The sequence below is a fragment of the Apteryx rowi genome, unplaced genomic scaffold, assembly GCF_003343035.1.
Source record: "Apteryx rowi isolate R43461 unplaced genomic scaffold, aptRow1 scaffold_12, whole genome shotgun sequence".
Lineage (NCBI taxonomy): Eukaryota > Metazoa > Chordata > Aves > Apterygiformes > Apterygidae > Apteryx > Apteryx rowi.
The window spans coordinates 3,592,178-3,604,426 of record NW_020447419.1 but is presented as its reverse complement, the minus strand read 5'-3'; the positions used below and the strand labels follow the sequence as shown (position 1 = coordinate 3,604,426).

At 43.7% G+C, this 12,249-nt stretch overlaps 2 protein-coding genes across 9 annotated transcripts in view; one reads left to right on the top strand and one right to left on the bottom strand.

Moving 5' to 3' along the window:
• RPE (ribulose-5-phosphate-3-epimerase) lies at window positions 1–2,375 on the top strand. Its single transcript, XM_026089668.1, has 5 exons — window positions 1–154; window positions 493–632; window positions 961–1,095; window positions 1,261–1,347; window positions 1,809–2,375. The coding sequence occupies exons 2-5, from the start codon at window positions 495–497 to the stop codon at window positions 1,929–1,931; spliced, it is 483 nt and encodes a 160-aa protein (XP_025945453.1). The 5' UTR covers window positions 1–154; window positions 493–494; the 3' UTR covers window positions 1,932–2,375.
• A 1,144-nt stretch (window positions 2,376–3,519) lies between these two features.
• KANSL1L (KAT8 regulatory NSL complex subunit 1 like) overlaps window positions 3,520–12,249 on the bottom strand; it is a 65,107-nt gene continuing 56,377 nt past the window's right edge. For 5 of the 8 annotated variants that reach the window (XM_026089616.1, XM_026089656.1, XM_026089627.1 and 2 more), the window contains 4 exons: window positions 10,496–10,608; window positions 9,268–9,448; window positions 8,322–8,624; window positions 3,520–8,226 (listed from right to left, as the gene is read on the bottom strand). In XM_026089616.1, coding sequence (XP_025945401.1) covers window positions 8,376–8,624; window positions 9,268–9,448; window positions 10,496–10,608 — 543 coding nt within the window. In that variant the 3' untranslated portion in view covers window positions 3,520–8,226; window positions 8,322–8,375. Of the gene's footprint in view, window positions 8,625–9,062; window positions 9,164–9,267; window positions 9,449–10,495; window positions 10,609–12,249 lie in introns of all 8 variants that reach the window. The other 3 variants (XM_026089599.1, XM_026089636.1, XM_026089594.1) reach the window with 3 other exon arrangements.

Genomic DNA, 12,249 nt, shown 5'->3' with positions numbered 1-12,249 from the left:
GTCCCGTCCCGCCGCCGCGTGTAACCGTGTGTAACCGTGTGCGCGGGGGCGGCTTTCTCTCTTGGGCCCGGAAGACACTTCGTCCCGAACATCACCTTCGGCCACCCCGTCGTGGAGAGCCTGCGCAAGCAGCTGGGCCAGGAGCCCTTCTTCGGTAAGGCCGCGGCGGGGGCGGCGGCGGGCGGCTGGGGGCTCGGGCGCAGGGGTGGTCGTGGCTGGGCCTGCTGCGTCCTGCTTGAAGGCGGCTCGAGATGAAGCCAGCTGCTCTTAGGTGGAGCAACAGCTCGCGCTTTTGCTGCGCTCGTAGAGTTATAAAAGTGTGTTTCACAATCTCTGCCCACCGGAAAGCGCAGCTGCACGCTCACCGCCCTGCTGGTAGGAGCTGTAGAGAAGCCAATAGCGCATAGGAGACCTGCTGCAGGTTAGTGCTGCAGCTCCCCAGCGTTACCTCGCTTGCTTACTGTCGTCTTCTGCTCTGCTCCGCTCTTCCAGATATGCATATGATGGTTGCCAAGCCAGAGCAGTGGGTGAAGCCAATGGCTGTCGCAGGTGCAAACCAATACACCTTCCATCTAGAAGCTACCGACAATCCRGGGGCATTGATAAAAGACATTCGGGAAAATGGGATGAAGGTGAGGGATTGTGGGGCTGCAGTAACACACTGTATTTAGCTTAACCGACTAACTAACTCCTTGTATCTGGTAATGAAAAAAAAAAAGAATAGCTTTAGTTCCTGGAAATTACAGATTGGCACCTGCAGTCCTAACACTTTTTGTCCATGGTCTTTAGTTACAGTTAAAAAAAAAAAAAAATCAAAACTCTTTCTTTAAAGGCGTGTTTTTACTGCAGTTGCTCCTACAGATAGACAGCTAATTTAGTTCTTACGAGTTCATCACCAGCTGAAGTCAACCTGACTGTATTTTAGAAGGTACACTTGGAGTTGTCTTTCCTCTTCTGTAGGTTGGATTGGCTATCAAACCTGGAACTACAGTTGAACAGTTGGCACCCTGGGCCAATCAGATAGATATGGCTTTGGTGATGACAGTAGAACCTGGATTTGGAGGGCAGAAATTTATGGAAGACATGATGCCAAAGGTAAGCTCATTTCCCCTGTTCTTATTTATTGAACTTAAAGCTAAGGAATAGTATAGAGTGTAGTGGTGAAGTGAACAAAACCTCACCTCAGTGTAAGAAGCTACATGTTGCTGTAGCAGCTCAGTACAAGATCTTAATGCTAAGCTTTATTATACTGTTTTGTAGGTTCAGTGGCTGAGGACACAGTTTCCCTCGCTTGATATTGAAGTAGATGGTGGAGTGGGGCCTGACACCATCCATAAATGTGCAGAGGTAAGAGGCTGAAAGAGAATGGCAGTCTCAAATAGCATGTTAAAAGACTCACTCTTCTCTCAGAAAATAAATTTTTGGAGGTCTTGCAGTCTGTTTGTTTTTAGAGGGAGCAGTAAAGCAGACTTAGTATCAAAATCCACTTCAGGTCTAAGGTACAATCTTGTGACTTTAATAGTGGCTGCTGAACCCTCACCTAAGCTAGAGAAGTTGTTTGTTTCCTGTATGCCCAGGTTCTAATTGATACATTAAATGGGAGCAACAAGGAAGAAATTCAAGATTTGGGGAAGAGCAGTCTTTTCCAAAATTGATTGGCTGATGTAGTTAGAGGCATGACACCTATGTCCCCAAAGTTGTGCTAGTTTGATCTCCAATCTGGAGTTCACTACCTCATTTTACAGCAAGAAACTCTTAAGAAATGCATCTGTTGCGTGTTACTGAGTGGGTTGTTTAATGTCTTCCAGGCAGGTGCAAATATGATTGTGTCTGGCAGTGCTATTATGAAGAGCGCAGATCCAAGATCTGTGATCAATCTTCTAAGGAATGTGTGTTCAGAAGCTGCTCAAAAGCGGTGCCTGGATCGATGAGACCTACTCAAGCAGTGTTCAAGAAGGCTCTGTGCATGCAGGAGAACCTTTGTTTCTCATGCGTAAGGGAGAGCTGGATGAATGTTAATTATGGAAACTTGTTGCTGCTGAACAGAAGAATCATTCCTTTGCTGCAATGCAGAAAGCAGCAGTGAAAAACATTCTGGCTGTTTTTCAGGGTTGGAAATGCAGTGGTTTGAACCTGTCTTGATTCTGTGGAGGCTAATTTGGTAGTACAACCTGTAATGCTGACTGGAATGAACTAAAATTCAGTCAGTTTTCGCTTGCTAGAAGAGTGTAGCATCACAACACGCAATCTCTTGTGGAAGACTCTAATGAAACTGCCTTCTGCTGTCTGTATTTTGTCATTTGATCTGTGCATTCCTACCAAACTTTTCCAATGGTTGAATTAAACACTTCTCTTGGTGTGGTAAGTCTCTTCTAGCGGACTGTCAAAAATGAGTGGTTTTGGTAGTGGAGTCAGGAAAAGTGCAGCTTGATGGGACTAAAAAGCCCAATGCACCATAGAAATATTTCCATTTTGTTTTTACTGCATAGACCGTAGGCTGTTTAGTACTTGACCTACCTTAAGTCTCACAGCTCAACCTTCAGCCAGGTCACAAACTGGGTAATGATTTCTCATTTACCCTACACATAACCAGTTGAGACAGCTCTAACTGAAATTGTGGAAGTGGTGGGATTCCATGGAAGACTGTTGCTTTAAAAACCTACAGACAGTTGATGTGCTTTATCTTGACCCACAGCCTCTTTACTTAGTACTTGATCACGGAGTAAGAGCTCAAGAGAGTGGCAGACTGGAATGTTATCTATCTGCTCAAGTGATTTCAGTGTGTGCAGGTTGAAATACGTTATGTCCCTGTGTGGCGATGGTTCTTCAACTGTAAAGAAGTTTAATTTTAATTTTAGGTTCTCATACCTTCCATTTGTTTGCCATAATTTTCTAGTGTGTCCTGTTCAGGCAAGTTAAAGGGGGAGAGTTGAAACCCACCAGAAGATGACCTCAGTAGGGTATTTCAGATAGATCTGCTTCCTGTAGCCCTAGTTAGTATTGCTGACTCCTTTAATATTTTATAGTATTCTGCTTGGTATCTTTTTCATCTAAAAGTTGTAATTATAGAAGGGTTGCAAACAATCTGCTGCTCAGTGGCAACAGGCCAGAAAGCTAAAAAAAAAACAAAAACAAAAAACCAATTTCCAGTCCATTTCAATAAGGCCCCAAACAGATCTGTTGCCCTTAGAGCAAAGCAGCATATGTCACCTACCAAATGCTGAGGCAGTACTAGAGTGGATGCACCCCCTCCCACTACACTCAGGAACTGTGAGGTGTCCTAACAGGCCGGCCGGAGCCATGGCCGTAAGCTGGCAGTAAGACAAAGCAGGAACGCTAAGTGCTTGGTCTGTGGAAAGAGACAGCTGCAGTACGGTGTGGGTCACAGGCATCTTAGGTAGAAAGAGTAGGACTAGTTCAGACAATCTAGAAAAGCCTCTCTGCAATGGCTAAACAACTTCTTTTTCCTGTGTGGTTAATTGTGGTTTAGGTGAACAAATGTCTTTGCTTCCTATTTCCACTTTCACCCCCATTTGAGAAGTAGCAAAAGAAAAATGGAGTCATCTGGACCTACCACACTGAAGGCATCTTTCAGAAAAAAGCTGTGGAAAAAAAAGCTTGGCTAAGAAAGGTAACAGTTCAAATGGCTTTTAGATGTGTTAAAGCAGCTATTCCTGGTTCTAGAACAAGCTGTTTAGAGTCTAACATATTGTGCATATAGAAACAGTCTAGTTGCTTTTATTTAAAATGCAGGCTAAGCAGTCACGAAACACAGCTATGCAAAAGGTAGTTCGTAACTCAGAAATGTGGCTTTTCATGCTACTGAAAGCAGGAGGATAACAGTGGCAGTATTCTTGCCTCCTGCAGTTGACCTCAAGCTAATGTGAAAGGATAATCAAACCATTTCTGTTGTCTTTTTGTTTTGGGAAAAAAAAAGTTTTTGACAGTTACTTGCATGCACTATGCTTTGTTCTGAGCAAGGAACCGTAGAGCATGTTTTCTTTCAAAGTGTTTACTCACTTCTTTGCCATTGTTTTAAATCTGGTAGTTTGCACTGCCCTTCTGTTGACTCTTAGATTAGGAGCATTGCGGGAGATAGAAGTTACATTACAGAGGAAAATTACCCAGTTGCTTCTTCTATCTGATCCCATCCAGTTGGGTCTGAACAGTTGTCTACCAGCACTGAGTCCCTTTTATCATTACACCTGAGGTTGAGGTTAAAGCTATTAGTGACCCCAGAGATGAAGCATACATGGAAGTGACGATATTTGTTCTTTTCTTTCTTTAGAATTGTCCAGTTTCTTGCCTTGATACAGTACCTGAAGTAATATATTAGCCTCTGTTTAAGCCTGTCCTCCTACACTCAGTAACCTAACTGCACAGAGGAAGCATCGCAGCTGTAGGACTTGAGCTGAACACTAACATGACAGCTAAATGAGCTGCTTGCATGGCACCCACAGGATCAAACTCAGCCCCAGAGCTCTTAGGTGTTGAAATGCTAAAAGTAAACTTTCAGCAACAGGGGAGAGACCAGACCATGGGTGATGCAGAGTCAGTGAAGTCACACGGGCTACCCAGGCCCAGGGCAGACCGACAGTGCAGTGGCACTCTGCACTGGAGAGCAGGGTAAAAGAAACTCTCGTCTTCGAGTAAGGCTGCAGCTGGCTGTATGCTCCATCCATATGGTGGCATACAGCACATACCGGAGCAATATAAAAAGACTGCAGTAGACACATGCAGAGCTTAATGTTAATAGGGCTTAGAATTCTGTATTTGTACTTACATTCCATTAAGGTCCTGCATGGAGAGATGAAGCAAGTGTTTAAACCCTCATAGCAGCAGGGAGCAGAACATAAGCGGCCTTAAAAAATTCTTGATTGAAAATGGTAAACCAAGCACAAGGGAAGTAGTAGCTTTCTTTGTAAGGCTGCAACACCCMAGTTTCATGTGTGGGGGCCTTGCTGCATAATTTCACAGCCAGCCTTTGTAATACCTTTGGCCACAACATTACAAGCAGCACTGACAACTGTTTTTATAGCTTAACAGCTAAAAGACAAACAGCTTTTTTTGTTGTTTAAAATTTTGAAAAGGAAAAACAAGCAGGAGTTTCTTGCACATTTTACAGCCTCAAGCATGAGCCTAACTGAGCTCTCAGCCTGTTCCCACCATCAGCCTTCCCATGACTCTAATGCAAAACACCAAAGCGACTGGAGGTGAGATCCCAGCTCTTAACAGAGATGGGCTGCAGGCTGTATACTAGAGTACTATTACCAAGTGCAGATGCAGGCAGCACATGGAAAGAAGATGAAAGGAAGGTGATGTCCTGTGACCAAGTTCTGTTAAGCAAGTTTTCTAAACTTGTCCCAGTAGTGAAACAGTGCTACGGAAAAATACTGTACCTCACGGCGGCTGGAGCAAGGACTGCTGCAAGAAGGCTGCACGAGGTTAGGTGTGCTGCGGGTGAGTAGCATAGCCAAGGGCTTCCCAGAAAGCATCTCATTTGACTGCATTACCTAGTGCGCATGCAGGCAGCGTCCCCCACRTGCTGCCCCTGCTTAGATGAAAGGCTGCGGGAAGTACGCAGTCACCATGAGAAAAACAAGTAAGTGCGGCCCATTCTTTGTCACCCCCCGAGCCTCTCCCCTCCCCACTTACATGTGCCTCTCACCTGATGGTAGCAACCTGCACACCAGTGACATTTTGAGAGCAGCTCCTAGGCGGAGGCTTCAGGTAGCAGAAATGCTTGGCGTAGCGTTCTCTAGTTTCACAATTGCGCAGGCAGCTCTTTCTGTGAAGGCAGTCACAGTTTGCTGTTGCAAGTCTAGCCAGCTGAGAGGCAAATGTTAGAGAAAAGATTTCCTACAGTGGAGGGGGTGGGTATGACCAAATAAACATTTTTATAATTTGTTCATTTACAGAGACTTTTTTTTCAGTCTCCTGGCTGCCCAGTCTTTCTTTGCCAAGCCTTTTAATTGCTGTGTTGTGAGGCACTATCTGTTTGACCCGCGGGCTAAGCAAAAGCACCTAAAGCAGGCACAAAGAAAATGTGCTTTCCCTTGCTCATACCAGTAACCACTTGTAGTGACCCCTGCAGCTGGCGAGGTAACAAGCAGCTGCTTTAGCCCAGCACACTGGGGAGTGACCCAAAGGCAACACAGTGATTCTACAGGACAGCACAGCTGGGAACTGAACAGCAACGCAGGAACTGCTTTCCAGTGACCAAACTTGGTCCTTCTCCTTTCTCAATCTTTTTGCTGCCTCATTTTAACACTTTTTTTTTTCCCATCTAGAGAAACACTCTCCCCTTACTATAAAATACTGGACTGCATTTCCATTTCCTGGCTACACCTTCAAGACAACAGCTAAGGCATCCAGCTGGCTGGTTTACTTTGTTCCAGCTCTAAATTGCAGAAACATCTCACACTGCCCCAGGGATCAGCCAGGGCAGAAAGCCCTGACCTTAAACCAAAGCTGTGCAAGAGCTGGTTGGATCAGACTTCCTAATGAATGGATAAAGGTATGGAAGACCTGCAAAGCACTTGAGGCACTTTAGCTTTCAGAAACCATTTCATAACAGCAGACACACATGCAGGAAGAGAGAAATGGGAAACACCTCTGTGCTCAGATGCGGGGTGGGGGGGACCTTAGCCTGAGAGCCCACTAGCTACTGAATGAATCATTATGATGCACCAGTGCAACTTTGGTGTGACAGCAAAGCTTAGTGGCACTGCCCCTTTGGTGTGTTTGCAAAGCCATTCTCAGGGCCAAGCACGTCTCTGTGCCAAGAGGAAGTATTACTGCTATTTCTTCACATCTTTCAAAAGGCCATCAAATTCAGACTATATACACCATATATAGAAATAACTTTTAATTAAAAAAAAAACAACCTTGCATCAAAGATTATTGTATCAGACATTGAGGCAAGATTCAAGTTTAAGACAAACCAGTGTTAAAAAAGTGTTTAAAAAAATAATCAGAATGTGCAATAAACTACAATGTAGCAATAGGTTGTAGTGTTGAAACTTTACTGAACTGTTTTCAGATGTCCAGTGTATATTTCCTGTCATTTTGACAAAAAAAAAAAAAGAGGAGGAAAAAAAAAAAGGAATTGACACTAAAACTGGGTCATCTGTCCAGTGCCATTCAGTTCCAGATATTTCAAGTGGAAGAAAATTTTGCACAAAAACAGAGACTCCTATAAAATTGCCTTCAACTGTCCTCCACAGAAAAACTTCCCATTGACTCATTATACTTACATTCAATGCTTAATCTTTGTTAGTATCTCTTGAGATTGCAGAGGCATTGCAAACTATGCTATTTAAATGCAAGTTTAAACAACTTGCTTTTGTTTCCTCACTGTGAACTGGCTGGGAAATTAAAAGTCTATCTCAACTCACAATGGAAAGCTTTGGGGCTTTYTTCTTTATTGGTCTTCTAGACATCAATAATCTTTTCCTTTTCAGCTAGTCACCAAATGTTGGCATACTTACGAGACTCTTAGAAGGCACTGTACAGAAATTTGAACAAGACTTTGTGTCTTTAACATATTAAAGCAAACTGTTATGAGTCTCAAAAAGTCTTCAAAAAGAGCTGCATCACTGCTTTGACTTGACTCCTCTTTCCTTCTGTTTCTCTATACCCACATGACAACCAGAAACACTACTTTGGAGAAGCAGATATATCAACTATTGAAATACAGTGGACTATTTCTATCTTATTGCTTGAGGACATCTATATGAAACATGCCCTGGCACTACTGAGAGCTGAGTAACACATTTTAAGCTAGATTCAAGACTTCCAGAACTCCTGCTTTCAAACTTATGATTCTTACCTATCCCTATCTTATGCATGGATTATACACATGCATTTAAAGAGAGGCAGAGTTTTGACACAAGTTCATGCCACACAAGAAAATAATCAGAAATTGTCCCTTCTCACTATCTTTTCAAGTAGTTTTTCTGTGTTCAGTTGAAGTTGTTTAAGGTAGATAGCATATCCTGCTGTACCAGAATCCACTAGAACCAGAAAGGCATTTGAAAACAAGCAAAACAAAAAAAGGATGATTATTAACAAATGTGGCAATATGACAACAGAAAGCAGTGAATGGTGCCAGCAATTTATGTGCGCCCACTCCCGACATTGGGAATATTAGACTTCCAGCTTGAAATAATTACTTTCTCTTGGGGTTCAGGAAGAAGAAAGTGTTGTCTTTGGGATTTATCCTGCCTGTTACAAAGCAAGAAAGAAAATATATTATGTGCGGCTAACATACAGGTTTTGAATTGTGCTGTCATACATTGTGCGAACAAGAGAGATTTTACCTTACACTTTTCTCCATCTTAATTGGCTTTCTTAATGAACCACATTATTCCCTGTCACCTTTGTTTTCTTGTATTGTTGATTCCCAGGCAAACATTTTCGCAGTCTTCTGGCTCTTCTGTAGATTGTTTTTTTGGTAGATGGCCCTTGTCTGGCAAACCAGTGGGTGTACAAGAAGTACAGAGAGAGTCGCTGGGGAAAGCTCCACTTGACATTTCAGTCTGATTCGTTATTTGATCTTGGCACAGTAAAACTTCTACCTCTTCATCTTTTAGTGGAAAAACTCGAAGTTCCCACAGCCCAGACTGAAAGGAATCAGAAGGGTAGGAGTGGGGTTTGATAAAGAGAAAGAGGGGGAAAGGGATTTCAGTTGAGTCTTAACTGATTTGCTATGTGCAGAATGATCTGCTATCAAAAAACAAATGAGTATCATTCTTTACAATGTTTGCAGGGCTCTTCAGATAAAAGAATATGACACTGCTAGGCACCAGCTGTCCATGTAAGCTGGCTTCATACAGTTTTGAGCTAATAACAGAGCTGCAAKTGAACAGGCACAGTACAGGAAGGGGGAATGCTCTCTTTTTCCATGGTGCCAGACCACTAGGACACCTGTTCTCATAACAATTAAGACTATCTGGAACCCCTGCCAACATCCCTGGGAAAGATTCAGTATCCCTGAATCCAGGCCTGCCATACTCGCCTCTAAAACATGTGCCATGTTTACTGAGCAATGAAAATTTTACCTGTTGACAAATCTTGGACTTCATTCATAAGGGATATCAATCTAGTTCTAAACAGGAGCGCTATGTTCAGTCCACATAAACTAGGGCGACAGCCTGAGATTCTGAGCAAGGAGAGAGGTGGATACATTGAAGTTCTTTGTTTTAGGTTATGATCCAGTGGTCACTGAAGACCTGACCAAACCCGGAAGCTACTAAAAGCACCTACCTTTGCTTCCTGGCTCTCCCCGCAGAGTTGTGCAATCCCTGAACAAACAGAACTGTGGGCTTCAGACGTCAGGTCAGGAACAGGTTCAGGAGCACAATGCAATGAGGCGTAGGAGCTGCCGTGGTGGTCTTTCTGCATTGAATCTTGGCTGTGTCGTCCATCGGCGTTTTTGCTGTAAGATCTAGCATAGGAGCAAAGAGAGGCTTAAGACCTACTCCCTGCCCTTTCACAAACTGGGAACAGTTTAGCTTTTCTTCTCAAAATATTGCTCTATATGTGCTACCTACATTCTACTTATTTAACATAGAAGAGCACATGAAAACACAAGGTGCTCAATAACCTCATGGTACCAAGCCAAAGCAAAGAGTGCTCTGTGGAGGATCTAACAGGATAAAATAGGGCTGGAACAGTCCCGTTCTGACTGCAGACCAGCCAGTGGTTTGTCCTACTCCTGTGCCTTGCTCCGCACGCTCCCCCAGAACTGTAATTTTGGACAGCAGAGGTCAGTGAGCTGTGGGCTGTTCCCACTTACGGGAACACAGCATCTCTCATGGGAGCCTGCAGAGTCCCGACCGCACTGGCAGCCCTTTTCTCAAGGATGAGACTGTGCCAATGCAACTCGAGAAGGAAGAGCAGGTCCTCGGGCGCCCCTCCTCACCTCCACTCTGGATCGCCCCAACAGTGCACGCAGACTCCCCTGGCTGTGTATGGTAGGTACCCTCACTCTCATAAGCAGTCATAAGAATTTTTTGCAACAAAATAACTGTTTTGACCTAGTCTTTAATGCAAATTTGAACTTGATATAAAATACTGAAATGCATTCTAAATGTGAGGTGAAAGCTGACTTGTTCTTTCAGCTAAGTCAGGTAAGTGAAGAAGGGCTCGTTATTACATTCAGTGGCTAAAGTCATAATAAYGGGGAGGGGCACAAGCTAACACTACGAGGCATTCAGTACAGGAATAAATTTTTTTTTAGTCACTAATACTGGATCGCTAATATAGTTATAGAAAATTGGATCACCTGGCATACATGCTTCAGCATTGCATAACTTTCCCTTTTCAGCTACAAAAACAAACATATCTCGTACYGTCCCAGGCAAGCTAATTAATGAGGCTTGCCCTCATTTTCAAAGAAGTTCTCTGTGGCAGCGTTTCTGAAACTGCTGCACTGACACAGACAACTGCAGTGTTTCAATGGGAATGCTCTTAGAGAAATCAGTACACCTGCCTGCTATTCCTTCTGGGCCAGCGGCTCTGCTCCCACAGCGACCACCTTGCTCTCTCTCTTTCTTCATACTTTGCATGACGCAAGGAAAAAACTTCATCTGACAGATCTTCGATCTGTAATTACAAATAATAAGGGATAGCTGCTGCCATAATTATGAACATCACTAAAAACAAAGACAGCTGATATGATACATAATTCTGTGAAGATCTGTTCACTGCACACAACAGAAGATGACACAATGTATACTTGCAGTATAAAGGCACATAAAAACATAAGCATTCAGCTTATACCATGCATCAAAGCTCCCGTATAGGGGATGCTGTCATGTTCAGCTTATTTCGTTGCATGTCTGTGGTTGATTTGAATGGATATAAAAGTTATACCCCAATGTGACTAACAAATTTTTCCCTGTTGTGGGAGACAGAAAATTAAGAGGACAATTATTCATTTGTAAATCAAGTCAGGATAGAAAGCACATTATGAAGATGAGCAGTAACACTAAGAGTTTCCGGAGAACGCTTTAGGATGGGGCTGGGAGGCAGCGCTATTTGCCAGTGCTCTTTAAGCATGGAGGCATAGGCCCGAGATCACCAAGGACAGCAGTAGCTCCACTTCGAGAGTAACTCAGCAAACCTGAGGTGCCGCATTCCTGCTATGAAGCCAACCATAAAATGGTTTCTGCTTTGAAGAGCATATTCTTAGGAAATGATTTGCATGCCTCCAGGACAACTTAACATGAACCTGATGCAAGTGTTTTAACTGCTCAGTCAAACAAGAGCCAGCTTTTTAGGTAAAACTCCTCAGATGCAGATACCAAATCTGACCTTCACTTTGAAATAACTCTAAACTGTGCCAGCAAATGGTCCAGCCCAGAGACCATCCTGCAGTCTGGGGAGTGTGCGTTGAGAGGGGGGGGAGGGCAGCAAAGTGTTCCTTGCCCAGCTGTGTCTAAGCAGCAGCCCTGGTGTGCTGCCAAAGGAAAAAGGAAGATCTCAGCTCTTTCAAAGTGCTCTAAACCACTCAGTGTCTTCAAAGTTCACCTAAGAAGTTTKGGGGGGGGGGGGAGCAGAGCATAAGAGTGCTATAGTTGTGGCTTTTACACCAGCTGCTCCCAATTCAAAGGCAGAGCCAGTCTAGGAATGATGAATTCTTGGCCATAGGAGTTGTGAAGCTGCACTGCCAGATCAGTCCTGGACAACAGAGCCTTACCAGGAACTGGGGGTCAGGGAAAATAAATCGAGTTTTCTATAACAATAAAAKTTTCAGGGCTGTTGTTATACAAGCAATGATGTTCATCACGTGATTTATTTGATAAAATAGGGGATGAAATGCCACAGAGAGAGCCATACCATGTAGGTTACACCGTCAGCTGGAAATTAAATACTCTACTGCAGAGAACTAACAGCCCTGAAGTTTCTGCTGAAACCTTTTCTACATGAGGTCTTGCAGAACTGGAATAGTTCATGATCACCATGGCTACAAATGCAAAMTATTGCAACTTGTTTATGCTGCTCACCTGGCCAGAGAACACATTTCCAACCTAGGCTGCTGGCTGGGAACTAGAGCCCCCCATAACAAAATTTAACTGACTCAATTGAAAAGCCCCAAATGACTTCAGTGATATCTGAACCAGCCACGGGACCCGCCTGCCAAAGCTGGAGCTGGCTGGGTCCTCCCTAACCCAGCACCCAACAGGAACCTTCAGAGAAACAGGCCTTCTTTGTCTGCCTGTCTCATGATTTCTTTTTGAAGAC